General features: G+C 47.0%; 5 protein-coding genes across 11 annotated transcripts in view; 3 read left to right on the forward strand and 2 right to left on the reverse strand.

The window, feature by feature from the left end:
- Nucleotides 1-910, reverse strand: part of CELF1 (CUGBP Elav-like family member 1) — a 70581-nt gene extending 69671 nt beyond the window's left edge. The window contains exon 1 of one of the 2 annotated variants that reach the window (XM_075152305.1): nt 830-910. The gene's annotated coding sequence lies outside the window, so the exon portion shown is untranslated. Of the gene's footprint in view, nt 1-114; nt 178-829 lie in introns of those variants that run through there. The other variant, XM_075152306.1, reaches the window with a different exon arrangement.
- PTPMT1 (protein tyrosine phosphatase mitochondrial 1) lies at nt 121-2815 on the forward strand. 3 transcript variants are annotated; one of them, XM_075152333.1, is made up of 4 exons: nt 121-365; nt 437-517; nt 1047-1238; nt 2067-2709. In XM_075152333.1, the coding sequence occupies exons 1-4, from the start codon at nt 195-197 to the stop codon at nt 2163-2165; spliced, it is 543 nt and encodes a 180-aa protein (XP_075008434.1). In that variant the 5' UTR covers nt 121-194; the 3' UTR covers nt 2166-2709. The 3 variants fall into 3 exon arrangements, with proteins under 3 accessions (XP_075008434.1, XP_075008435.1, XP_075008433.1); XM_075152332.1 differs by having other exon boundaries at nt 152-365; nt 2557-2815; XM_075152334.1 differs by lacking the exon at nt 437-517 and having other exon boundaries at nt 149-365; nt 2557-2815.
- A 177-nt stretch (nt 2816-2992) lies between these two features.
- Nucleotides 2993-10705, reverse strand: KBTBD4 (kelch repeat and BTB domain containing 4). Of its 2 annotated transcripts, none has more exons than XM_075152320.1 (4): nt 10634-10705; nt 7863-8483; nt 5208-5314; nt 2993-4627 (listed from the first exon to the last, which is right to left on the reverse strand). In XM_075152320.1, exons 2-4 carry the CDS (start codon nt 8452-8454, stop codon nt 3767-3769), a joined length of 1560 nt encoding a protein of 519 aa, XP_075008421.1. In that variant the 5' UTR covers nt 8455-8483; nt 10634-10705; the 3' UTR covers nt 2993-3766. The 2 variants fall into 2 exon arrangements, with proteins under 2 accessions (XP_075008421.1, XP_075008420.1); XM_075152319.1 differs by having other exon boundaries at nt 10547-10696.
- A 28-nt stretch (nt 10706-10733) lies between these two features.
- Nucleotides 10734-17714, forward strand: NDUFS3 (NADH:ubiquinone oxidoreductase core subunit S3). 2 transcript variants are annotated; one of them, XM_075152326.1, is made up of 7 exons: nt 10734-10840; nt 10950-11015; nt 11948-12045; nt 12299-12448; nt 14693-14818; nt 15104-15223; nt 17469-17714. In XM_075152326.1, exons 1-7 carry the CDS (start codon nt 10795-10797, stop codon nt 17634-17636), a joined length of 774 nt encoding a protein of 257 aa, XP_075008427.1. In that variant the 5' UTR covers nt 10734-10794; the 3' UTR covers nt 17637-17714. The 2 variants fall into 2 exon arrangements, with proteins under 2 accessions (XP_075008427.1, XP_075008428.1); XM_075152327.1 differs by lacking the exon at nt 10950-11015 and having other exon boundaries at nt 10773-10840.
- A 129-nt stretch (nt 17715-17843) lies between these two features.
- Nucleotides 17844-27503, forward strand: FAM180B (family with sequence similarity 180 member B). 2 transcript variants are annotated; one of them, XM_075152330.1, is made up of 4 exons: nt 22390-22600; nt 22901-23665; nt 25529-25608; nt 26151-27503. In XM_075152330.1, exons 2-4 carry the CDS (start codon nt 23599-23601, stop codon nt 26622-26624), a joined length of 621 nt encoding a protein of 206 aa, XP_075008431.1. In that variant the 5' UTR covers nt 22390-22600; nt 22901-23598; the 3' UTR covers nt 26625-27503. The 2 variants fall into 2 exon arrangements, with proteins under 2 accessions (XP_075008430.1, XP_075008431.1); XM_075152329.1 differs by having other exon boundaries at nt 17844-23665.
- Nucleotides 27504-27733: the final 230 nt, after the last annotated feature.

Genomic DNA, 27733 nt, shown 5'->3' on the forward strand with positions numbered 1-27733 from the left:
GCCCCTCCGCGCCCCGCCCGACACCGCCCCGCTCCAGCCGCCGCGGCGGCGGGGGCCCGCCCGGCGCCCCCCGCTCCCGCCACGAGCCCGCCGCAGCCTCCCCCGTCTCCTCACTCTCAGTGCGCTCGTCCGCGGCGCTCCCCCGCCCCACGGCCGGCCCGGCCCCGGCCCGGCCCGGCTCGGCGCTGCCCGCGATGGGGGTGTCGGCGGCGCTGGGCGCCGGGGCGGCGCGGCTGCTCTTCTACCCGACGCTGCTGTACACGGCGGCGCGGGCGCGGCTGCCCGGGTCCCGCCGGCCCTGGTTCCACCGCATCGACGGCGCCGTGCTGCTGGGGGCGCTGCCGCTGCGAGGACGCAGCCGCAGGGTAAGGCGGGCGCGGCGGGGCGGGCCGGGCCGGCGGTGCCTGACGGTGCTTGACGGTGCCTGTGCCCGCAGCTGGTGGCGGAGGAGAACGTGCGCGCCGTGGTCACCCTCAACGAGGAGTACGAGACCCGCTTCCTCTGCTGCTCCGCCCAGGTGAGCCCGGCGGCCGGGGGAGCTTGCCGGTGCCCCCGGGAACGGTCTCTTGTCGCTTGTCCCGGCGCAGGTGAGGCTTTAGCCGCCTCCTGCCGTGATCCTGGCAGCGACCGCCAAGTCCTCTGACGACAAATTCTTGGTACCTAAGCCGATTTTTAAAACTATGCGACAAACCAGCAAAACATGAGGATGCAAGTAAAGTGTTACAGCTACAGCGAGGAGGGGAGAGGGAAAGGGAGCCACATTAATTTCACGCACATCGCTACGCACATACAAGAATGCCTTTTTTTTCGGGATGAGATCACAGCTCACCTCCTTGCCTTTGGCTGAACCGCATCTTTCCAGTTCCCTTTAACTTCTGTCTGATAGCCAGCACTGAAGTTTTCATACATCAGATCTAAAGGATTGACATTCAAAGTCTGCTTACAACCCCACTGAATTTCCCAACTGTCCCAACAGGTTCTGGGTTTTCTTTCTGGAAAAAAAACCCCAAAACGTTAACTGATTGAATATGCTCTCTCAATTTCAGGAATGGGAGGCAATGGGAGTGGAACAGTTGCGTCTCAGCACCGTGGATTTAACTGGAGTCCCCACCTTGGAAAACCTCCACAAGGGTGTTGAATTCATACTGAAACACCGAGCGTGCGGTAACAGCGTCTATGTGCACTGCAAGGCAGGACGCTCCCGCAGTGCCACCATGGTGGCAGCATATTTAATTCAAGTAAGAAGGCTTCTATACTAAATGGGGTTTATTTTCACAGAGTCTGGGGCGAGTACAGCCAACCTTTACAATTTGCTTTTGCTCAAGAAACCTGAGCATGTATAGGTGCATTAATATTCCATGATTTTACAGAGTTTGGTCTGGAGACCTGTTTGAAAAGAGGTAGATAGCTAGGCCCCAAACTTATGTTGCTGTTTTGTAGAACGTGGCAAATGCAAGGTAAATGAACAAGTGAAACTTAATGTTTGCTGAACTGCGGTCTATGCTTTCTTTGATAATCTAGTTTATCTTTGCACACCTTGTTCATCTGCGCTTATGATACTGTCAAGATAATGCTTCCTGGCAATGAGATAGCGGTGAAGCTGCAATATAGCTGCCATTGTAAGTAGTCTTTTCATTCAGCTGTACAGTCTGCCTCTGCCAGCTCAGTTACTGGCACAGGCACTGGCAAAGATGTTCTGATCTTACGGGAAAGAGAAACTGTTGTTGCGACAAAGCTTTGAAACACACGGTCTGATAGTATCTGTTGCTGGTTCTGGCAGATCAGTCAGACTTCAGGAAGCTGCTCAGTTTTCTGGGCCATTAATACAGTAAGTTCTCAACAGGTTTTGAATGATTCTGCCATTCTTAATTCTTTCTATGGAGGAACAGATTGAGATGGGAATAACAAGTCACCAGTGAGGGTAGGTTCACTGAGCAGATAAACATCCATTCTTCTTGTTCAGATTTTCTCCTCGGTTAACTGAAACCGTGAGCCTTTCTAAGCTTTTCAGTAAATAGAATTCAGGACCAAGAGAAGTGACTTTGGTTTTCTGAATTCCTCTACAGATCCAACTGGGTAAGCCAGCACTAAGAACAAAATCCCACCTGTGGATTCTTCTGTTGGTGTTACTAAGTGCTCCCTGGAAAATTTTCCCTTGGTGCTGAAGGGGAAATTTTCTCACTAAGTGCTGAAGTGCGATGGGAATACTAGTAAAGTTTAAAAAAAAAAAAAAAAAAAGAAAAACAAAAAAAGCAAGCTGTGCTCTTGCTCTGGTCTGGTGGGGCTAGGACAGGAAACTATTCACAACATGGTAGAAGCGTGAGTGAGACAGAAAATGGAGGTCCCAGACAGCAACCATCCCTCTTTAACAGAGGGACTCCTTTCATGAACTTGCATTGACATTCAGGCCCCTCTGAGGGGAACATGAAGTCAACAGAAGGGGCAAAGCAGCAATTTTTCTAACAACTCTAATGTTGCCTGTAGCCTCCGCGAAGGCTCCATTAACTGGTGCAGGGATGGAATGGATTTTCACTTGCAGGGTTTCTGCCTTTTCAGCTGCATCACTGGAGCCCTCAGGAAGCAATAGAGGCTATTGCCAAGATCCGTCCCCACATCCTTGTTCGGCACAAGCAAGTCCAGGTCCTGGAGACATTTCACAGGAACATGGTCGCTGGGACAACTGCAGAGTGTCAGTAAGAACTATCAAAATCTCTGTCTCGGCTGCTTTAAAAAACCCTTACATTTTAATGATCTAATGAAGGTTTAAGTGTTGTACTTCTTGACCATCAATAAAGAAGTTTTTACATAAATTAAAGGGGAGGTTGGACTGTTTCATTAAAGCTTTCTTTCCTTATGGCTAATGTCTTAGTTCTCTTGGGAGCCCCATACAGTATCAGTGCTGAGTGAACTGCAATCCACAGGAAGTTCTATAATATTTGCAGCAAAGGAAAAGAAAACTTTGTCTCAGCAGAGACTTTATTCAGATTCTTACCCAAAGTGTTACAGTGCCAACGGAGAGGGGTAGGAGGAAGTGGTCTTAATTCTGTCTTTCACCAACACTATGTTATGATTACAGGTGGGGATTCCCTGTACAGTAAAAGAAGCCAATGCTTATAAAAATGATCTCCCTCTTTATGGTAGGTGATGACAGAGCAGTAAGCAAGTTCCCAGTTTGTTACCACTCCTCTAGGAGAAGTGCTGAATAATGCAACCTGCTAAAGGTCTTGGGGTCAGCTCTGGAGTCTGTTTGCTGTAAGTATTTCTGCAGTCCCTCCTTCTGCAATAGGGACACAGGAATGTTTAAATGGGGACATCCCTGGAGGACACAGTGCACATCTAACTCTGTGACTGACATGGCAGCAACGCACAGTCTCCCGGGCAGTTAAAACTAGCAGTCTGGGCCAAGGAGGACATTGTCCATATGCTATAGGATTTGTTACCGGCGGATTGGTTCCAGGCTAAAAAAGCCATTTGTTGCAGTTTGGGCCTCAAATGCAAGCAGCTTATCATCAAGGGATCAAAGTAATAGCATTTAGTCCATCTGAAATCTAAGCTGCAGCAGTTCAACTTTGATAGTGCTATGTAAAAGAATAGGCCCACAGCCAGAAAGCCTGTACTTGCTCTGCACAGGTATAAAGGATGGGGTCTTTACTGGATGTTGTGAGCTCGTAGTAACTGGGACTGGTGCTGAGGGTGGTGGGTGCCTCTGAGCTGCACAGCAGAACACCGTTGCTGCCCTTTCTATCACTGGGCTTGTTTTTCCCGCTTAGGCCAGGACAAACTGCAGGTTAGTGAGCAGCACTTTGATGCCACTTGTGACTGTTACAACAGAGGTGGCTGGGTTAAGTTTAAAAGTATTGGCATCACCCTTTTTATAGCGGTCGCGAAAGACGTAGATGCTGCCATTGCAGCTGGCAATTTTCCAGAGGGATGGTACTGAGCTCCAGGCATCTGGCAGGCATAGCCGGGTGAAGCTATCCAGTAGGGGATTATAGCAGAGCAGCGAATCCCCCTCGGCTACAATGAACACCACATCCTTGTGTACAGCAGCATGCATGCGCCCTGCAAAAGGCAGTACGTATGGCTTCACGTGGCATTTCTCTGTGTTGGTATCATAGCACTGAATTAGCCGAGAGGGCTTGGTGAAGAAGTCCAAGTCGTTTTCCTCCCCGCCCAGCAGGTAAATGACACCATTAAGGTTTACACCTGCAGCTCCAGAGACTGCCACTTCCAACTGGCTGGTCTCTGTCCAGACATTGTCTCGTACTCTGTAATATATGACAGCGTTAGAGAGCGTGTCCTGTAGAGTTTTACCCCCCAGTGAATATATTGCATCCTTGCTTGGCACAGAGACAAGGGTGTGTTGGAGCCGGTCACGGGGCAGAGGGGCACACCATTCCCAGTCTATAGTCGCATTGTTGCATTTCCACATGCGTCGTGGAATGGAGCCACCAACGACGTACAGGTCACTGCCGTGCTTGCAGGCTGCAGTGATCTGGTGACACAGGCTGTTCTGGCCACTCACGCTTATGGAGTCGTCATCAGCACAATGCAGAGAGACAGCGAGTGAATGTGTACGTGACGACTCCTTTCCAATCAGGTAGATGTGAACATTTTCTCCAATCACCTGAGAGAAAGGAAGAGTGTGGCAGCAGAATTAGGCCCATTTACACAAACATCAGTGATGCCTAAGACCAAATTATTCAGCATTTTAGGACCCACCTGTGGGCCTGAGGTGTGTGACCTGCTTCCCAAGTCCTGCCACCCTACAGCATTCAGGATTTGGAGCCTCAAAGCCTTTTCAAGATGCCAGTCATATCTGACATAGCAGAATAGCAACAGACTTCACTAGAACACAAGTGTCTGCGGTTTAGGTAAGGGCTGGTTACATCACTGATGGAGTAGATATGGGGAATGCCAAACTCAGATTTCTGAATGGTCTCTTTGGTAACTGAGCATCTGGTGAAAAAGTTATTCATGGCATTGCTCAAATCACTAGTGAAAGCAGCCTCAGGTTAAATTAACAAAGCTGTCGGTGGGATTGCTATTTATGACAATGAAAATATTCCTCATGCAAGCACCATGAATTTCAATGGGATTTGTGTTTTGCAACTTTCAAGTCACACCTGTGAGCAGAATACCCTGCCATGGGAAGTGCGAAACCAGCAAGTGCTACACCAACCCCGGAACAGAAGGTCTTTCTATACCTTCAGACTCGATCGCAGTGTCTCTGAAAAGCCCGCTCGCTCCTCCTTGTTGAAGTTGATCCAGGTTTCTATGGCAACCGTTGGATTCTGAGAACATGGAACGCCATCTGCGGTTTGGGGACAGAAAGGCGTTTATGATATCTAGACAAAGGTGTATGTACTCAGGAACATCATTTTCCTGCTACTCCCTCCCCCCACTCCCACCACAAACCCTACTTTCTAGAGAGGAAAAAAAAGATACAGAGGTTTATAGATTTTGGCAGGCATGATCAGCACTGCCAGCCAGGCATCTACATGAAATCAGTTTGGATAAATATCAGAAGACAGAGCTGCCAGATCTTAAGCACTTTGGATGAGTTTCAACAAAGGAACCTACGTCCGAGAGAAAGAGGACAGGAAAGAGAACTTGTATGCTTTGTGATGATGAAAAATATTTTCTTATTTAAGCATTTAGGCAAAAAGATTCTCCTTTGTGAGAATCTCAGCAGCTGCCTTTCTTTCTGGTTGGTCCTAGAAACCTATCTAGCAAGTGTCATCTGCAGAAATTTTCCTTCCCTGAGCACTGTCAGACAGCTGACCCTCAAGACTGAACATCTGGTGTTGCTGCTACCCTCTTAACATTTGGAAATCCCCACTGAGCTACTATAGCTTTCCTTAGCAGCGTGACAGTAGGAAACGCTCAACAGACTGCATCAGATTTCGATTTGTTTCCAGACATAATTGGAAGTTTTGGTTATGCCACAAACTATTGCATCATCGTCATCAGTACATTACCTAGAAGTTTTTAGGTATTTACTTCCAGTTTGAAAGCCAGCAATTATGCCTGTATTCATTGAGAGGCTTCCCTACGACGGCTCTCTGATTTTGTAGTCTGCTCTCATGACAAACCCTGAATTCAATGGTGCTGAAGGCATCAGCCAAATTCCAACACTTTTCTCTATACTGGAAGGGAGAAGGAAAAGCGTGGAACAAAAGCAAGTATTTTAACACTGTTTATTAGTAAAAGGGATTTCCTTAAGCTATCCATCACATGTAGTGGTTAAATGGAAAAACTTGATTTTGAAATGGGTCCTAGAGTGCAACAAAAGGTAAGCTTAATAAATTACTATTTCATGAAATTAATTTTAATCCTTGCCACTAATAGCTTCCTCTATTTAATCCTCCATTAACTAAACAAAGATGCAGGAATTGCAAAAGAAAAAGATTTTCTCTGCCAGCAGTAGGAGTACATTTCACATTATAATCCATTTTATGAGCTAAGTTTCGGCATAACTATTGAGTAATGTGATTCTATATATGGAAATAGATGAAGCATGGGAAAAAAGTTCTATTGAGCAATTATTTTAATTTAGGACCACAAACACTAAAGGCCATAGTCCTAAACCTATGGTTACTACATGGAATCCCTAGGAAGTTAAGGGTGATTGACCTCTATAGCTTTATTTCATGATTTTAGGAATTAATTTTTTTTAACTTAGTTTAAAAACTTTAGCTAGATAGTTATCAAAATTACTCTAATTTGATCGTAGTATTTTGAGCTATCAGTACATACTCTCAATAGGTTTTTGACTGCAAATTTCTTTAGATGCAACACAGATAATACAATGCAATATCTGAAAAGACTCTCATATGCATAGCATCAACTTTAAAGGCTATTTTAAGTCTTACTGACAGATTTGCCAGTATTCCAAAGAAGCCAGTCATGGTAGTTTTATTATTGTAACAGCATATAAAACACATGACACACAAAGTATAGTTATTTACTCATTTACAAAATTATTTAATTAAAGCAAGAAAGGGGCAATCTCTTTGGTCCCAAGTCCAGTATATTTGAATGTATGAGCTGCTCCTACATTCTTGCTTCCTTTAGCAATGATACATAAATGCACAAAAATGGAGTTGTAACTGCAGCATCATGGAGAGGTTTTCAAGTACTGGCTGTACTTACTAAGGCAGTAGAGAATCTTTAAGGATTGGTGGCAGTTGGACTTAGTCTTAGTTGTTGATGTGTTGACACATCCTTCACAACCCTGAGTCATTGCATCCATTACTGTGGAAGGCTATTACCTTTACAAGAAGGGTAATTACTCTACTACCGAAGATGTTATAACGCCTCTATTTCAGTCAGCTGAGTGCCTAGCCTAAATAATCCTAACAATTATATACAATTGTTAATAACACTAACATAATCTAAAAATAAGGCTTGTGCTCAAGCCTTCTTACAAATGTTGAGTTGTTGCATTACTATGTTAAATGATTATGAACTAAAGAAAAAAAAAAAAGACGACTTTCATAAGATGTTCATTTCTGGTAAGGCTTCTTTGTTTTAATGCAAACAAAAATACAACAAATTGTTGAAAGTTATTAAGTTATGTTTAAAAACCTGTAATACTTCTGACCTGTTGACTCAGGAACTGCTGGGAATTACCAGCATCCTCTATGTCCCTTTTCTATAGCTTAGATGCTTCATGTCCAGTAACAATTAATAGTTTATTTTCTGATTAAGTTATCCAGAATGTTTTGCTTTGCTTAGCTTAGCAAAGCTTCTGAATAGACAGTGATTATGAAAGGATCTTTCCATCTATTTTGTTCAGTCCCTGATAGACTCTCTGAAAGTCTACATCCACATCCTGGCTAGTCTCAAGAACTCCTTACCTGTAAGGATGTCTGTCAGTAGGCGGAGAGGCAGGTGTAGGAACTCCTCTGTGTCCTGCAGTTGAGACAAATGTGACTTTGCACAGTGTTTGGCAGCTGTGTAGAGCTCCATGTCACTGTGTTGATCTGCCAACCACATGACCTGCAGACAGTTCCTAACCTGCACCGTACGGGCCAGAAAACGGGAGCACTCTTCAAAAAGGGCAGTCAGCTGGTACATGTCTGCCACTTCATAGGTTTCCTGCAACTCCTCTGCCCTCAGCTTTACAGTCCCATGGTAAATATAGTCCACAAGGAGCTGAAAGACGCTCTCGCTAACGTCCTGCAGCTCAATCACCCGGTTGTGGGCCTCCTTTAGGTTGGAAGTGAACATAGAACGAAAAAAGCAACTCTGAGCTGAGAGGACCAAACGGTGCAGCTGGAATTCCTTGCCTTCCACTGATATTGTAACATCAGCAAACAGTTCATCCTCCAAGCACAATTTCATAATGCCCTGGGCCACACGGCCTGAGTGGGAGCGGTCAGTGAAGGTGTAGTTCACAAAGTAGTTCTCTTCCGCAGAGGAGCCTCCAGTCTCTTCTGACGAGTCCATGGTGCTGCACAGATCAGACCTCCAGCAATCTGTAAAATCACAATAATTATATGGCTTTCTCTCTCCGCTAACAAGATTATGCAGTGCTTCAGGGTACAGGGAAAAATCAAACATGTTGGTAAGAGGCCAGCATATTTTAGACTGAATATAAATAACGCAGCCAGAAACTTCTGCTTGAGCTTCAGAATCTCAAACAACAAATGAGAAGTTGGCATAATTAAAATTATAATATATACCAAACTTCCAGTACAGTGAGCATCACATCCCAGCAGAACTGGGAGACGTGCATATCTTTTCACCACTCATTTCACTGACACAAAGAAATGCAGCAACAGTTATTCAAGTGGAAAGTCCAGCAACCGCGCTAGGAAACTCGCGAAGCCAAAGGAATGTGGCAGCACCATAGCTGGGCTAGATGGAAAAAGGATTACAGTATCATACTAACAAAGAGCACAGACAACAGATCATATCATCAGGAGGAGTTAATTACCATCCAAAACCAACGCGATGAATCTGTGCAGTGGTATCAAGTAAGGTGAACTCGTTTTTACCAAAAAGATGTGCGAGAAGTCTGCCAGACAAAACCTCCAGTCCTTCAAGCTAACCAAATGAGATAACTGATGGCCATAGTCAGTTTGTTAATGTGCCAGAGATCAGCATGCAAATAACCTGCTAGATGTTGTTAGATGCTGTTTCCCAAGTGGCAAGGAGAACTCGATTTAAAAGCTAACACCTCTTAGTAGGTACCAGAGGTCCAAGCAGTTTGTGGGTCGAAAAAGCTTCTAAACCAGAGGACTGCTGTAGAAAAGAGCTCTTCTTTAACATAGCTCTTGACAGCATTAGGAGCAAACAGATGCCTGCTTGCACTCACTTCAAACTTATTTTTACACCCCAACTATTAGCCATGATGACTGGTATCACAAATTTCTTCAATTAATACTGAACATGATTTCCAGCACAATATTTCCCAAAGACAGGATTTTTTTCCAAGAGATTCATAGTTACTCTTCCATGCTTTATTTCATCAAACATGCGTTTCCTCACAATAGCTCTGCTTGACACAGGAGGGCTCCTAAGTTCTTTGCTCAAGTTCTGTTCACAGGAAGTAGTGTCTATATCCCTAATTGGCTGGACAAGTCCGTCCCATCCCTGATGGTGGCCTGTCTTAATTATACCCTTATTGTTATTTTACAATAGTTCTGGTCTGTCTTAAAAGTACCTATACATTAACCTGTACGAGACTGAGGAATTGCAGCTGGCACAGCACACATCGGTACTATTTTTCCAGCTTTAGCAAGTACAAGCCTATCCTGCAAATGGGCTCCCACTTCAGTTAAAGCTCTCGATCCTCACAGTCCAGGTGCTCAGAAGCTGCCGCCCAGAGCGCCGAAGCGACCGCGCAGAGCACCAGGTACGGGTGGATGAACCGCTCTGCCCTCTTGGCGCGGTAGAACCAGCCACCCCCGCTGCCCCGCACCATTTCCAGAGGACTGGTGCCAAGCCACGATCGAAATGCCAAGCGCCACTGAAGACTGCCCTAAACCCCGCATCCTTCTTTGTGAACACAAAGTTCCCCTTCGCATCCACGGCATTTCCACTAAAGAAAGAGAGGTGCGGGAACAGCAAGGTGTCCTGGAAAACAAAATCTTACCCTCCGTGCGTGTTTTGCGTTACCAAAGCAATGACCTGCCGAACGCCAGGCGACAGGTGACAACGGCGTCACCAGCACCCGGCACCCCCTCCCTTCCCTGCTCCCTGCCACCACATCAGGGCACCCGAATACGCAACCCACACCCACTTCACGCTGCGGGGAGGAAAGGAAAGCTAATTCTCGGAAAAGACCCCCCATGAGGGCCACGCTAACGCTGTAAAAACCGCCAGAAAGTCACCTCGCCCCCGCAGCGCTGCCTTAGCCCGGGGGGCTGCCAGGCCCCTCCCCCCCGCCCCTCACGCCCGCACCCGCAGAGCTCGCTACCTCCTCGGCCGGGCTGCTCCTCGCCCGGTCCAGGCTCGTCCCCGCGGCCTCCCGCCGGGCTCCCAGCCCTCACCGGGGTTCCCCCCGACCCCCGCTCCGCCGCAGCGCGGCACCCACCTGCGGCGCCTCCCTTCATGCCGCCGCCGCCCCGGAGCCTCCCGCCGCCGCCCCGGGGTGCCCCAGCGGCTGCTCCGCGCCCCTCACCCTGCGCCAGGCGCCGCCAGGCACTCGCCGCTTCCGGCCACCGACCCGGAAGCGTCCACGGGAAGCCCCGCGCGCGCTTCCGCCCCCTCCGGCGGAAGCGCGGCGACGGCGGCGCCTTCCGCTTCCGGTCCGTGCCCTTGCCCGTCGGTGTCCCGGCGGGGATGTTGGCGGCGGCGGCGCGGGGGCTGGCGCGGGCCGCGCTGCGAGGTGAGGGGCCGCGGTGGCAGGGCGGGGAGGCGGCGGGGCTCGGCCAGCCCGGGGCCGCGGGCCGGGCGGTTGGCGGCGGTCGGTGAGACGTGTCCGTTTCTCTCCGCAGCTGGCGCAGGCCCGGCGGCGGCGGCGCAGGCCCGGCTGGCGGGAAGCTCCGCCGCGGAGACTCGCCGTAAGTGAGCGGGGCCGGGGGTCGTGCGGCTGGGCCGGCGGTTCGGCTGGGGCGAGGGGGGGGGTGGAAGAGAGCGAGGCCTGCGCTTGTGTCCCTGTCAGCTCCCGGCTCGGCGTCAGGGCATCGGCTGCCCTTGGGAAGTTCCTGCGCGGTAGAACCTCCCCAGTGAGCGCATCAGAGGACGGTTGTCAGGCATAAACCCGAGTTCTGCTCCTTGGTAGCCGTGCTGGCTCTGCATTCCCGCCTGCGCCCTTTCTCCTGGGCCTGCCTGCTTGTTCTGTGCAAGGTTGTGCCCGGGCAAGAGCGTCAAAGCCCCTCAGTGCCCGGAATCTCAGCTGTATTTGTAATCGTAACAAGAAAAAAAAAGCAATATAAGATCCTAGGATGTTTTGATTATGAGGAGACTGTTTAGATGCTGGCATATCAAACAAAACCAGGGTTATTTTGTCTTTCCTTTCTAGAGGCAGGGTGAATGTCATGGGCAGTGTCTAAGTTCAGATTCTGTCATCTCCACCTCTCTCTTTTTCATCTTGTTTGCTTCTCCGTCACCTTGTTGGGCTGTTCTTCCTGCTGTATTTACAGTGCACAAAAGCATTTCTGTCTAGCACTGACGCAAACTTCCTTCCTTATCAAAGCCTCTAGTTCCATGTCGTTCTGTGTACAGCAACACATGTATGTTGCTATAGTCTAGCCTCTATTACAGCATCCTATATATTCTACTATACATATAAATTATGTTTAGCTTCTGATTTACCATAAATACACTTTGCAGGTTACCTGAACCTGAAGCTGCCTTGCTTCTGCCAGAGCTACTGAGAGGCAGCGAGACTGGTTAAAGGGATTTTTAAGTCAGGGATGGGAGTTACTACTCTTCTTTCTGTAGCTTTCCGTATTCCCTGCCATAATCTTGGGAACTTTATTTTTCTCCTTAGCGACTGTCAGACCAAAAAATGAAGTAGAACAGAAGCAGCTATGTGCTTTTGGGGAGTACGTGGCTGAGATTCTGCCCAAGTATATCCAGCAAGTACAGGTAGGTGCTGTTCAATAAATTGTTCTTGGTGGGTGGGACAGAACCCAGTTTGTTAGATGTTTTCAGAAGTTGTTCTGGGAAAGAAAGATTGTCAGAATTACATGAAAGTTACTGCTATTATTGACTCCCTTTACCTGATGTCATTATGTGTCTGTTGTTCAATATACTCTTTCTTGAGGTGTCCTGCTGGATTCAGTGTAATGTTCAGTTCTGTTGGTGTTTGTACTCATGCCCTTGCCACTGTTTTCATCAGGTGACCTGTTTCAATGAACTGGAACTTTTGATCCATCCGGATGGGATCATTCCAGTTTTGACCTTCCTTCGAGATCACACTAATGCCCAGTTCAAATCCTTGGCTGACTTGACTGCTGTTGATGTCCCATCTCGGCAGTACCGCTTTGAGGTGAGAACTGCTCACAGGTGCAGATGGCTGTGGGTGCTGTTGCAGCCTTGACCACATTTTTTGCTTTCTGGCAGTGAAAAGAAAATCCACTCTGAAATGCTGGGTTTTGTTTAATTGTGGAAGCAGTAGCAGAACTGATACTGCAAGGGTTCCTAGTCTGGTTTTCCTTTTGTACTCCGCTGAAAGTCTCTCTCTCTTTTCTTCTTTTTTTTCCTTTTGTTTTCTTTTTTTCCTTTTGTTTTCTTTTTTTCCTTTTGCTTTCTTTTTTCCTTTTGCTTTGTTTTTTTCCTTTTGCTTTGTTTTTTTCCTTTTGCTTTGTTTTTTTCCTTTTGTTTTGTTTTTTTCCTTTTGTTTTCTTTTTTCCTTTTGTTTTCTTTTTTCCTTTTGTTTTCTTTTTTCCTGTTTTCTTTTTTCCCTTTTGTTTTCTTTTTTCCCTTTTGTTTTCTTTTTTCCCTTTTGTTTTCTTTTTTCCCTTTTGTTTTCTTTTTTCCCTTTTGTTTTCTTTTTTCCCTTTTGTTTTCTTTTTTCCCTTTTGTTTTCTTTTTTCCCTTTTGTTTTCTTTTTTCCCTTTTGTTTTCTTTTTTCCCTTTTGTTTTCTTTTTTCCCTTTTGTTTTCTTTTGTTTTTACCAAAGTGTCTAGAGACTTCTTTCTGGCCTGGTGTGAATTGGTGTTCTTCCTTCTTCCACTTAGGCCTGCCAGCTGCTATTGACACAACTGATCATGTTTTTCTTTAAATCCCATCAATCTTCTTAACAATTTTCCTCTTTTTAAAAAAAACAAAACAAAAAACTATTTAGTTGTTTTAAAAACATTCCCTGAAAGTTGGGACCAAATAGGAGATGAGGCAGATTTTCAGAAAGCTCTCAGAAGATTTGGGGCACAGAACTTCCACTGACTTGCAGTGGATATTGGAGATTTGGTTCCCACAGATGCTTTTGAAAACCTCACCGTATAGCTTTTCAGCTGCACAAAAATTGCAGCTGCAAATAGAAAAAGAAAAGATACATCTTTGGGGAAACCACAGACTCAGCATATTGTCTTCTCACCTACTACTAGAAAGCTTTGCTCACAGTGTTATTGCAGTTTAACCTAGGAAGATCCGTAAAAGACAGCGGCAGAAAATCCCTAGGGCTCAAATGCTGTAGGAGGCTGACTACAGTTTAGGCAGCCTTATGGATGAAGAGACGTCTGTCTTCCTTCGTCTGATCTGGGCAGACTGTCTTTCGGACAAGAGAAGTGAATTAGTAGATTTTTGGTTCCCAGCAAGTAACAAGGATAATGAAAAGTAGCTGATTTATTTTCCCCCTTTGGTGTATCTTGTGGTATTGAATCACTTACCAACAGCTGCTCAGAAAGCGAGGGGTGGCAGGTTTGCCTTATCTATATTCGCTAATCAGAGGTCTGTTGTTTTCAGATATACCTCCTTCTTGCTTTGCTAATAACAGCTTTGACTTTTAGTAAGGTAACTCATGGTTAGGCAAAAATCCTGAGAGTTGTAGAGAGAGTTCCTTTAACTTAAAGGCCTCCAGTCTCTGAAGAAGTTGAAGATTTTTTTAATTCAGGATTTTTCTCTTAAAAATCAGGGTAGTAGATTCATAGAAATAATAGAAATATAGACTTCAATGAATTCACCTTTTCCAGCCATCTTCACAGAGGCAGTATCGCACAAGGCTACACAATTTCTTACAAAGGTTTGGGGTTTTTTTTCAGTCTGCTTGTAGTAGGTATTCCCCCCCGCCCCCCGGAGGTTCTAGTAATCCTCTTAAGCAGCCTTTTTATTAGTACTTCATCACCAGAAGAGTTAGACATTTTCCCTGGTATCCAACTTCTTTGCTGAAAATTAGGTATATTTCTTCTTAGCTTTCTCCCACTGGATGCTGAGAGTAATTGATAGCCATTTTCTTTGTGACAGGCTGTGGAAAGACTATTGTCAAGTGTCTCCATCCCTTCAGTATTCTCTTTTTTTAAGATTTAGTATCCCTCTTTACTTCAGCTCTTCTTCTCAGTCACGTTTTCTAAATCTCACATCCTTTTTGTTACACTTCCAAGGATCAAGGCGGTAAGCTCTTGGAACCTCAGTTGTAAAAGTGTCTTTTAATGCCCAGCTCTGAAGTGCTGAATGTGATTCTGCCGATAAAGAGTATTTGAAATAGTCTTCGTGTGCTTTTGCTTAGCCAGTACCGTACTGCAAAGAGATCCATAAATGCTGTACAAGACCAATGCCTTCTTTTATTCTGCTTCAGATTGTGTACAATCTCCTGTCTCTGCGGTTCAACAGTCGGATCCGCGTGAAGACGTATACCGACGAGCTGACACCTGTTGACTCTGCAGTGTCTGTGCACAAGGCAGCAAACTGGTATGAAAGAGAGGTGAGTGCCAGTGTACCTGGGAGCAGAGTCTTTGTGGAGAGGGGCTGCATTTTCCTGATTAAACTATTCCCAGGGCCCTGAGGAAGAAAGAGAGAAGTGTTTCCCTGGCTGCCATTTCAGAATAGGAGATAAAAAGGTGTTTGATTTGCTTTTGAATGAGTTCCTGCATCAGTTTCGCTGGCACTGCACAAAGCCAGGCACGTAACTGAAATTTTATGGACATAATACATGAAGGTTTTTTTTTTCCCTAATCTAATTCAACTTATTTGGCTCCCTTTCATTTAGGTTTGGGACATGTATGGTGTTTTCTTTGCCAACCACCCTGATCTAAGGCGAATCCTCACAGACTATGGGTTTGAGGGCCATCCTTTCCGGAAAGACTTTCCACTCTCTGGTTACGTGGAGGTAGGAGATACGCTCATGTCTGAAGTTGTCAAATCTCTCCAATACTCTTATCTCTTAATGGCTCAATGTCCAGATCGAGGTTGGTGACAAGCGGTATCCCGCAGGGGTCCGTACTGGGACCAGTACTGTTTAATATCTTCATCAATGACATAGACAGTGGGATCGAGTGCACCCTCAGCAAGTTTGCAGATGACACCAAGCTGAGTGGTGCGGTCAACACACCTGAGGGACGGGATGCCATCCAGAGGGACCTGGACAAGCTCGAGAAGTGGGCCCACGTGAACCTCATGAGGTTCAACAAGGCCAAGTGCAAGGTCCTGCACCTGGGCCAGGGCAACCCCCGGTATCAATACAGGCGGGGGGTGAAGGGATGGAGAGCAGCCCTGCGAGAAGGACTTGCGGGTACTGGTGGATGAAAAGCTGGACATGAGCCCACAATGTGCGCTCGCAGCCCAGAAGGCCAACCGTCCCCTGGGCTGCATCAAAAGAAGCGTGGCCAGCAGGTCGAGGGGGGTGATTCTGCCCCTCGACTCTGCTCTGGTGAGACCCCACCTGCAGTGCTGCATCCAGCTCTGGGGTCCTCAGCACAGGAAAGACATGGACCTGTTGGAGCAGGTCCAGAGGAGGGCCATGAAAATGATCACGGGGATGGAACACCTCTCCTATGAAGAAAGGCTGAGAGAGTCGGGGTTGTTCAGCCTGGAGAAGAGAAGGCTCCGGGGAGACCTTACCGCAACCTCTCAGTACTTCAGTCGGGGCTTATAAGAAAGATGGGGACAGGCTTTTTACCAAGGCCTGTAATGACAGGACAAGGGGTAATGGTTTTAAACTAAAACAGGGTAGATTCAGACAAGATGTAAGGAAGAAATTTTTTACACTGAGGGTGGTGAAACACTGGCACAGGTTGCCCAGAGAGGTGGTAGATGCCCCATCCCTGGGAGCATTCAAGGTCAGGCTGGACGGGACTCTGAGCAACCTGATCTAGTTGAAGATGTCCCTGCCCATGGCAGGGGAGTTGGACTAGATGACCTTTAAAGGTCCCTTCCAACCCAAACTATTCTATGATCTGAATTTTGGTACGGAGATGTGACTGCTTTACAATCCTTTGTCCGAAAGGCACTAAGGCGAAGTATTCCAGAGAAGTTGTATAGATCTCCTGCACGGAAGTTGAAAGTCATCACAAAGTATCATCTGTAATAAGGCAGCCTAAGGCCAGAGACATTGAGCAAATTTCATGTGCTGTATACCAAAGAAATTTGTCAGGCAGAGAAAGCGCTTCTGCTTTTAGCATGTCTTCTGGAAGATTAAACTTTCCACTGCAAAACTGGAGATTCCCAGAAGAATAAGGGACTGAACTGATGTTAATGAAGTTGGAACTCCACTTTGTTGAGTTTTTGTAGGCCCAGATTATTAAAACTCCAGTTGAACTGACTCTTGCCATTTATCAAATATTTACCTCTGTTTGTCAAACCACAAGTGAAATGAGCGTGTTTGCTATCTGTCTAGTTTCAGATGACTGCCTTGCAGAAGCAGTCGTATTTGGTGCAGTTCTAAGACTGAGTTGAGTCTCAGGAGAAAACAGTGAGGTTCTGGAGGCAACAGAGCGTTTTAAGAAAAACAGAAATTACAGCAAATCCTGCGAATGAGGACCAGGCAGCATCTCCTGAGCTGTGGTTTGGAGATCTGGACTGGCACAGAGAGGGTAAATCAAGCCAATCAGCAGTGTCTGGTACTCACCTGCATTTCACCCTGGTTGTCTTTTTGTCCCATGTTCCGAGTGTTACGCTAAGAAGCACAACTAAAACCAAAACAAACCGCTGTATTATAAAGATTCATGAAAGTAGTCCCCAGCTATGCCAGGTGGACGGGCCACCTTACTTCAGTGACTCAAGAGAAATTCCTTTGTCATACGACAAACTAACTGTGTTATTCCATGTGGACTTCCTATGGACTGTAGGCTGGGCACTCCTAATTCAGGGTGGTTAGTCAGGACACCTGAGGTACGTGGTAGCAAACAGGAGGGTTTTCCTGGAGAGTCCAGAGGTCTTGGTGGCATCTGGAGGGCTCTTGTTTAATAATGAGGAGAACTGAAGCTGTGGCGGAAGCCTGTGGCCTATCCATGGCATAAGAAGTAGGATTGCCTGTACCGGAGGGTGGTCTGGGTCATGACGGTGTACAGCTAATAGCAGAGGTGCCATGGGGACTGTATAAAAATGACTGGCCTGTGTTCTTTGCACTGTTCTAGGTGCGGTATGATGATGAAGTGAAACGGGTAGTGGCAGAGCCTGTGGAGCTAGCTCAGGAATTTCGCAAATTTGATCTGAATAGTCCTTGGGAGGCGTTTCCTGCCTATCGCGCAGCTCCAGAACCCCTGAAAATAGAAGCAGGAGCCAAGAAAGAAGATGCAAAATAGCAGCAGAATGGAGCGGATGCATGGCGCCATCCTTTCTGTTCTAACATAGTATTTATAATAATAAAAATTGATATGAGATTCTTGCCTGTTGTGGTCGCATGAATAACGTTGTTTTCAAACGAGATGAGAAGCACAGGGTGAGGGATGCTAATTTACAGTATTGATAATCCAACTGGTAGATGTTTATCTGCTGCTTTGAGTTGTAAGACACTGGATTTGTCTTTTTGGTTTGCAAATTGAATAGAGTCCAGGCATTCCCTGTGGCTAAGATGCTTTATATACCTACACTGCTGCTGCTAGCTGTCCCTGCAGGCATAAATCATAACCTGAGCGCGCGCTAGGAGGCTGTACTGAAGCAGCTGTGTAGCTTAAGCAACGGGACAGCAGTATCTCAGCTCCAAGATGGGTGTTGGGAAGACCGTAATAATATAGCGAACTGGCAAAGCTTTTGTAAATGGTTCTAATACAGTCGTTATTAGGACAACACAAGATGTACCTGGATCCAGACCAAAACAGTTGTGGAAATCTCTGCATTGTTTCCTTGGGAATTAGGTCAGTGCCTGTTCTTCTGGCAGAAGAAGGAGTTGCAGGTAACCTCTCACGTGCCACTCCCTCTTGCTGGCTTTTTCTTTACAATCAAGCAGTCTCTACTTTCTCCAGCTTCTTCAGATTGTGCTTTTTCCTGCAGTCAAAAATATCTTCCTTCCCTTGTCCCATAGACAAGAGGCTATGCCTTTTTGTCAGTCTTCCAATTATTTTGAGCTGTGTGATATAACAGCATTACCACTATCTTTGCTCTTGTGGAAAATCTCAGCTCTTTCCAAAAAAGCTGGAAAAATACTGTAGTTTCAGTCCACCCACCACCTGTTTGAAAGGGATTACATTACAGCAGTCATCAATTAATAATGTCCCTTGTCCTTAGTCCAGAAAATGCGTTAACGCAGTTCTGCATCGGAAAGCTGACTGACCTCATTAAGATCTGAAAACTATTATATAAGAGATTTCATAAAATAATTCACAAGCTGCTTGTAGAGATTCCCTGAATCACTACTTAAGCTTTTAAATTTTAAGAGTGCTAATTAAAAAAGGGATTTGGGGAAGATTAGAGTACGGGTTGGAGGAAGGGATAGGACAATAATAAAATCAATTAAGAAAAAAAAGGGACAAGTACTCGTGACTAGAATTTGATCTGTTTGCAAGAATAAAGAGCTGAACTGTATGTAAGAATCAGGTTTCATCTTTTTTTGTTTCCACCCCAGCCTTGTAAGCATGCGCTGCTTAAATTCTTTTTTTTTTTTTTTTTTTTAATTTGTTTCAGGCTGCTATGGCCAGCAGTGTTTGGGATGTGACTCAGAACAGTGTTCTCTAGTTAAAATTAATAGCATTTGCCACTCACCTTACAAGTTACAGCTCTAGGAAAGAGAAGGGAACACAGATCAGCAGAAGTTTGGGATTTTATACACTTCCTAGCTCCACTTTGGATCTGCCATCAGTTGAACTGATTGAATAGGAAATGCACTTTTAGTCCTTCCTACAACGTGTTCCACAGCTGGTTCTGTTTTCTGTTGCAGTGGCTCTTTTTGCATGCCAGTGCCTATTGCACAAGACAGAAAAGTTCCTGGCACCACTTCTGTAACTGTGAAAATTCTTTATAAAGCACATTTCCCTGCCATGTTCTCCCTCCCCCGTCCCAGGTTGCTTGAGGCACCATGCCAAGACTTATGGTCTATGTATCATAAAAAATATGTATTTCCCAGTACGATAAATCGCAATACTGATGGTAGCAGGAACAGAAGGAAAACTGCCATCGAAACATAATGTTTGTGCTGAGGGAGAATTTGATTGACATAACATCAAGAAACGTTGGACACAATGCCCTGTCAAGTTAGACAAAATGCAAGGTTTGCTGGAGAATGTGCGTACTTGGAGTCAAAGTAGCCAGCCCCGCGGGGACAGGCACTGGCTCCAGCAGGTCTTTGGTATGTGGAATAGTTGCTAATGGACCCAAATCTCTTCTCATTAGAGAAGCCTGGGAGCTTATGAAGAGTGCAAATTACTCACCCAGACGCATTATCCCAGGGCACAAGAGGTTACGCGGCCTCTCGAAGTACTGCCAGTGTTGGCCCGCTACCTCCTCCACTGCTCCTGGGCCCCATGGAGCCTATGGAGCCTATGGAGCCTGCTCGCCCGGGGATCCTATGGCTGGTGGGCACTTGCGTCGCGCTGGGCAAGGCTGTGGTCAGCTTGGTCGAGCACACAGCTGCCTTCCAAATCCTCTGTCCCTGCCTGGTCCACACTACCAGCCTCCATGAGGCTTGTTTGCCTGGGTCGGATTTCCCAGCTGTAGGAGGACGTTGGATGAGATGTAAGTCAGATGGAGCTGACTTACAGACACACTCTTCAGAAGAGAAATGTTCTGGTTCTGCAGGGACAAATAGACTGTAGGTGATGACTCACAGTCACCATGCTGAGCTTCCCCAGCTGAGCAAGTTTTGCTGGTGTTTTCCAGAACTCTGGCATTTCTCCTTATAGCTGGGCGAGCAGACTCTCCTCCCTGCGGATGTGGCTATTGACGGTGTCAGGGCATCCGTCTGCGTCACGGCTGTGTAGACCCTTACGATTGATCTCCAGTCAAAACCCAGATGAGGATTTCAGCTGGGCCTTGCACTCCTGCAGAACAGAGATGATGGGACTGCCGAGGGACAGGCTGGATGACAGCATGCCCCTTATCACCCATCGCGCTGCGTCCCGTTACATCTTCTCCGAGTTGTGTGAGGCCTGAGGGGGTCCTTTTGTGAGCAGGTGCAGTGGGATGGGGCCCCCCCGTCACTCAGTCAGGCAGGGGATGCCGCTCGCAACCAAAGAAAAAAGACAAGGAAAGCATTTGCATAAGGACCAGCAGCACCATACCTGGAAAGTATCAGTGTAAGAGAGGAGGTCCCGTCTGGTTACGGTGCTTCACTCCTACTTGCCTCAAGGTTTTCTTCCTTCTTCACCTCCTGTGACTCAAAGCTCACCTTCCCTGGGAGCCACGGATCTCCTTCCTCCTCCCTCTCTTTCCTTAGCCTCATCTTCCTCCCCCGAGCGCCTGCCAGACAGGCCCAGGCTGGGGACTGTGGTCTCCCCAAGTTCTGGGCAAGATGTTCAAAGCAAGAGGTTTCTCCAATTCTCTAAGCAGAATTTCCCTGTCATGAAGATGCTGCCTATGTCCCGGCAGTCCCGTCTCAAAGCAACCTCCCTCCCAAAGAGGCTCTTCAGGTCCTGTACCAACCACACCTTGTGCCTTCTGCCAGCGCCCTGGACCACGTGTGTCTCTGTGGGGGTCCCCGTGGCAAAAGGCCTGTCCCAGCATACAGATGTCATCTGCAATGGGACAAGGAAGCAGCAGAAACCTTCCGTGTTGAGGGGAGAGGTAGCTTCAGCTGTACAAGCACTGCTCTGTAGGTATTTACAGTTGAAAAATCAAAGATCCAAACAAAAAGGTCTGTACAAACAACGTAATGGCAGATGGAGGCACTAAATAAGCCAACAAACAGACAGAAGGATTCAGGGCCTGCAGGAGACCGTAATGTAAGACCTGAAGAATTCTTCCCAGCAGATGCTGCCACTTGTGACTGCGGCAAACGGAGGTTAGGGTGGCTGTCACCTCACTACTCTCTTCCCTTAACATTCACTCCGTGGCCCCCACTCCCCTGTGATGGGCAAAGCTTCAGCTACCTGGAATAAATTTTGCATCAGCATCCAACCAGCTCCTGCAGTTTTCAATCCCTCCTATCTTGTTCCCCTTTCCCATCTCCTTGCTTCAGGAGGTCATGGTGGAAAGCATGAAACCAGTCAAGGTGCCCCTGCAGAAACCTGGCTTGATGTGACGTTTTGAAACTGCTCCTACAACAGACGGCGTGGCCAGGGGGAGCGCGGAGGGGCAGGGTTGTGCACACTCGGCTGTGAATACCTGGCAAGGACAAAATCCCTCGGGAGGAGCCGATGCACCGCCGAACATTGCAATCGCACGTGGGGGGACTATGTGCAGCTGTCAGAAACTCAGGCTTGTTTCTGTGCACCATATAACTACTGCTGCGTTACAAACAACTAAGGCATACGTTTATCATTCTGCAATTGCCTTTCTGTGCGGGATAGCGAGGTAATTCTTCAAAATCCCCCCAGCTGAAGGCAGCATCTACCACTGATGCTTGTCCCCCGCCTGCCACACCCTATGGGTCACCTAAGCAGAGCCTCTGAGCCTCCTCTTTTCTCCCTCCCATGCGTATCCTCCTCTAGGCCCTTCAGCTGCAAGCTGTTCCTAGGAAATTTTCCTGGTGACAAAATCATATATGGCCTTCGCAGATGTTGGCCAAAATCCCGGACTCCTCCTCGTGTCACGTGCTGCATGATAAAGGGAGGCTGTTTCATGGCCCACGAGACGCAGGGATTTTTTGCGTAGTGACTTCTAGACAAAGTCATGTGTGCACTGGGGATTGTAAGGGACTCTGGCGCAAAACAGAAGGCACCTCAATCTCACGGCACAGATGGGTCAGCAGAGTCTGCCGCTCGAGTGGCATGTTATTCACAGTTTAATGAGAGATATCTCATCCCAGAAGAAAGGGATGCAACTGAAGCGTAAGCAACAGAAAATAATGAAAACCGAAGGAAGCACAGCCTGACTTGAAGGCAGCCAAGGCTATGACAGAAACACAGAGCAGGTTTTGATTCAAGCTGAGGGTAAGAATGGCTCTGGATATTGAGGGTCCCTCCTCCCTTGATAAATCAGTGGGGCTCCTCCATTTTGTGCTGCTTTTCTTCATAGCAGGTGTGAGTCCACATATTGTCAGGTACAACTACGGATCCTGGGAGTTTCAGAAGACTTGCTACTTTGCACACTGACAACTTACTGCCTGGAACATCATCCCTACCTTCAGTAAACTCTGGTGACAGTAGTCACTACAAACCGACACTCGCTGAGAAAAGTATGCATTTCAGCTCCACCTCCTCTCTTTTCTAGGCAGGCTTCTTTCCCCAAAGACCCCCTTTAACCTGAGGGAGATGGTATTATTGCTTATTTATACATATTATTACTTATTTATATAATCCTGGCATCCAAGAACCTTTTGGAGAACCCAGGACAATACTGTGCCCTACAGAGTAGAAATACAGAACAGCTTGACTGGGGATTGGGCACTAATAAAAGTGCAAAGATGTGTAGAGAACAGGTATCTGCTGTGAAGGGAATCAGGTGGAGTTTCGTCCACGTAATTCACAACATCTAGGGCAGACCGTGCTCATCGCAACCCAGAAGTCTTGTCACAGGAGAGGACGATGACGTGCGAAAGCCTGGCAGGCTCCGATCCTTGCTGTTTGTGAGGTCAGTTTATTGAGTTCTCCCTCCGGGAGGTTTGATACAGAATGGAACAAGTGACATTTCTTCTGCCTGCTTGTATATTTTGGCTGCTACAGCCCTTCCATGAATCTGCACAGGCTGCCGGCCTTATCTGTTTGTGACGTTTCAGGATTGTTTGCAGATTTTCAAACTCAGGAAAAAGGAAAACTGAAAATGAAGCCAAGGAGCTGAGCAGAAGTGTCACGGAGATGTGACAGAGGCGCTGTGCGGAGGCCAAAGGGACCAGGAGGTCCCCCCTTGTTCACAGGCAATCGTGTAGTGAAATTCCTTGCAACTAATAGCTTCCTATAATAAATTGCAGTGGGAAATCAGTCTTTGGAAAAGAAGCTTAAACAATTCTGCCAAAAAATTCACAACAGAATCTTCCAACTTTCCAAAATACGATGGAAAATATCCTTCGGGGTCAGCAAGTTGAATTGCAAGCCCTTCCCAGGACTGCAACCAGAAACACAGAAAGATGGATCTGTTCCAACAGAGGCTGCCGGGACCAGCCGCAGCAAGGGAAGACGCCGCAGCAAACGGCTCTCACTCCGCGCACGGCGCTGTCCCGCGGCGGGCAGGGCTGCCATGGCCCGGGTGCAGTTCAACGCCTGGCTGATCCTGTGCGTGTTTGCCGGATGCCAGAAGCTGACAGGTAGGAATTGCACCTGTTAGCGAGGCGGCTTCTCGGCTTGGCAAAGGTTCGTGCAATGCCGGCGGTGCGATACTTTTTGCCTTGCTTCTTTAGATGCGGTCAAACGCTTCAGCTGGCTGTGCTGACACGGGAGCTGGAGCCCCAGCTGGGGTTGTTCCGTGGGGGAGCCACTTGTACCTACTTGCAGGTTGAAGACCTGCTGCTATTTTTGGTGGCAGGGGGAGGGTTTTCTTGGGTCTCTGCTGAAAAAGTCTGCTCCTGCAATCATGTTTGTGGATTTTCTAGATGGTTTTTGGGAAAAAAACCCCACCCTGTTGAATGATAAAGTAAGGAAGGGACCATTTTCCCATCTCCAGAAGATATTTATGTTATTATTTCAACACATTACTTGTTATGCTTTGTTTAATTTTTGTTTTACTCTATTTGAAAATCCAACGCTGCATATATTTATAAGACAGTTACTAATAACAGCAGTTTGGCGGCTCTTCAACAAATTCACTGACTTTGCAGCCAATCTCTCAGTAGAGGGATCTGTGAACCTAGCGGATCAGTCAGCAGCGAGAAGCCCAGCAAAGAAATTTTCAGATGATGTAGTATCTTTACCTGAGCTAAAAGCCTTGCTGGCACATCCATGGAGGAGTAGGAAAGAGCAGCTACATCCCTGCTCACGTTCCAAATCCACAGCTGGCTTGGATCGAGGAGCCTGCAGTTGTGCAGAGAAACAAACCTCCGCAGCCTGGGGGGTGGCAGTGCACTTCTTTAGGCAGCTTGTACATCTCCCTGGCAAGCTTTAATCAAGGATGGAAAGTTGGAAGCGGGGTTTGGTAGTAGTCATGACACACATACAGTATTAAATAATTTTTCTGTTTTTTATAAGCACCTGCTGACCTTAACTCTGGAGTACTCAACATAAATTCTCCCTCTTTTTTATATAAAAAAGTCTTCATTCGTATAAAAATAATTCTAAAAAGTGTCAGAGAGCTTACTATTTTATATGAGTTTTTTCCATTTCATGTTTCTTGACCTGAAGGACAAGTCTGTAAGAAGTAGAAGAGGGTCTTGGCTACATGACTACGCTGACCAACTCAGAAGGGAGGGGATGCAGCCTCCCTCTCACAGTCCTGGACTGAGGCTACTCGTGTCTCCTTTTTTCACAAAGAAAGAAATAATAAAGGCAAAATAAATGCAGGAAGTTAAAGCACTAGAAGTATTAATAAATGAAAATTGAAGAATTCTTGGGATTAATATATTGATAAACTCCCATCCGTCTGGCCTCGTATCCGTTTTTCCCAGTTTAAATGATGTCGGGTGGTCCAGCAAGGAATTAGCTGGACATGAGAAGAGCCATAATGGATCCGACCGGGTTTCTTTTACCCTCGCGCTCTGCCCCCATCAGTGGCAGACGCTCAGGGAAAAAGTACAAAACCAGGATAAGCATCAGGTTGTTTCCACCAGCAGGTCAAGGAGCCTCCCAGCACCCCCCTTCTGTTGGGCAGCATTAATTTCTCCAGCAAAAACTGCCAAACACCCAAAGCCCATCAGCTCAAACCCCACCCAGACTCGGCGTGAGGGGCTTTCGTGCTGCCTGTCAGAGCAAGCGCCTTCGCTGCCGCATGCTTTTAGCTCTGTTGGCAGGATTAAGGGCTGTCATATCCAAAACTTACACATGCCTCCCTTAACCACTTCTGCTTCTCTTAAAGAGCTTGTTTTGCTCATCAAAATCCCGTGGTCAGCATCTGTCATGTTTGGCAAACTATGAGTGGCAGCTCAGAAATACTGAAGACATTACTGACAACCAAATGCCAAAAATAAACAGGAAGGGACGTGGTCTTACGCTACCAAACTCTGCCTGATGTCTTCCAGATGAACATGCTCACAGCAGGGATGGTGCCAGCGCCAACGCACCCCGTCGTGGCCCAGAGGATGCCGACGTCATGTTAGAGGTCTCCTGGGCGTTGGGGGCCCGTGGGCCGAGGCACTGTTAGCACCCACGCTCCCACCTGCCTGCACGTAAAAACTCACACGTTCTGCTTGTTCTCATCTCTGCCTGTCCTGGAAAACGCCTCGGCGATGCCCTAATTGCATTTGTGCTCCTTCCTGTCATGGAGTGCAGCTGAAGGGGGCTCTGACCCCCTCCACGGCACCGCACAGCTCTGGGGTGGGACAAGGGACTCCCCCCGCCCAAGGCGGCCGCGCCGGGGAGCTGCTGCGGGCAGGACAGCAGCGGGAGAGGCAGGGTGGGAGGCGAGAGCTGGACGGCTCCCATGGGGAAACCGAGGCGTGGGGCCGGTCAGAAAGGGGGTGTGGGGCTGGCGGAGAAGGACGTGGAGTGGGACTAGGCGGGCCGCGGGCAGCGAGTCAGGGAGCGGCCGCCTCTCGGTCCAGCCCGAGATTTGGCAGCGTTGCAGGTGGCTTTACAGCTGGGTTATAACTGGCAGAGGGTTTGTGCTGGGCTTCCCGTGCACATGCTGCTCTTCTCTTCCAGATGCTCTGGGGAGGGCTGGATATTCAGGCCAACGGGACAATCTGGCTGCGGGATGAAGAGCTGGCCTCCCTGCGCCCGGCACGGCGGTTCATGCAGATTTTAGAGGATGAAGTTCCCAAAACACCGACAGAGATCGAGCAGCAATTGAGATATTATTCCCTAACCGATACCCCTTTGCCTCTAACAGAGTTTGACCGTCTCCTTTTCACCAGCGTTTACTGCGCCTATCAGGTTCGCTCCATGCAGGGTCTGGATAAAAATCTCTGGATTAGTTTTTTCTCTCAGCTGGTTGATGAAATGTTTCGTGATCTGTGCAAGGGGCTCTGCCCTGCAAATACCACCCTCCTCCTGGCTTCCTGGCCCTGGAAGGAGAAGCCTTCACATTTAGCATCCCTGAAACATTTCTATCCTTCTAACCTGCCCAGGACCAAGAGAGACAATAGGGGAAACCACGGCAGGAAAGGACACACCTGACTTCAGCTGCATCCTTGGTTATTTCGAATGCTTCCCACGTTATTCAGGACTTTGTACAAATACGTCACACCTTTTTGTCCTGCTTTCTGCGTTGTGTGGGCACACCTCTAAGGATTTATACACAAGCTTTTAGTTTTAAATGGAATAGGACAAAACTATAAAATGCATTTCACCCTTTCCGGGGTTTTTTTTTCCGTCTGTTTTTTAAGCGGGTGTGCTGAAGGGGGCAGTGCTGTTCGGATGTGTTACCTATCTTGACGACTGATGCTTACTAGGGAGATGCCCTGGCAGCTTGTCTCCAGGATGTGACACTGGTGTCCTAGCTGATTTCATTTCAGATAACTCAGTGCAGCCTCCTTATATTCCCCCGTGGTTTCAGCCAAACACAGTTTCTTTTCTCCTCGCCAGTAACCAGCTGAGCAGATGCCGTTATGTTTCATGATATAGGTCACATATTTAATTTCAGCTCTCTGCTCATGTGGCATCACATTTTATGTGTCCATAGTAATTTCCCATCTCGTGTATTCATTTTTCTTTAAAAAGCAACCTGAAAATGTATGTATTCCATGAAGCTTTCTAGGTTTTGCATATCATATTTACACACGTACATTGCTTTGTGTCAATTATCAGGCTGGAACACACTTCCTTAAATCTCATTTAAATTCCTAAGGATCATGACCTAGTTATTTCTTCAGCAGATTTTACCTCTTCTATGAAGTTTTTTTGTACAGCTATGGCACTTTACAAGCCAAACATAATAAATACACAATCTCTATCCTCAAAATCAGAAATACAACTGTTTTATAGAAAGAGATCTTTAACTTTGCTATGTCTTACACATTGCTATGTGGAATTAAATAAATGTAATTATCTACTCGGGAGGGTTTTGATTTTTTTGTTTGTTTGTTTCTACTAGGTTTTCTGCTGCCATTATAGGTACGTTAATTGTGAACATTCATTGCATGTGCTTAGATGATGGGATCCATAATTCCCTTTCTATCAATATACTCCTAATTTTCCATGCTCAACAAAGGAGGCATGTGTGACATTCAAAGTGGGAACTGCTAGCTTTTGACCTAGTTAATTTTTTTCCAAGTTGTCGTTGCCCA

This window comes from Calonectris borealis, chromosome 5 (genome assembly GCF_964195595.1).
Source record: "Calonectris borealis chromosome 5, bCalBor7.hap1.2, whole genome shotgun sequence".
In the NCBI taxonomy this organism is placed as follows: domain Eukaryota; kingdom Metazoa; phylum Chordata; class Aves; order Procellariiformes; family Procellariidae; genus Calonectris; species Calonectris borealis.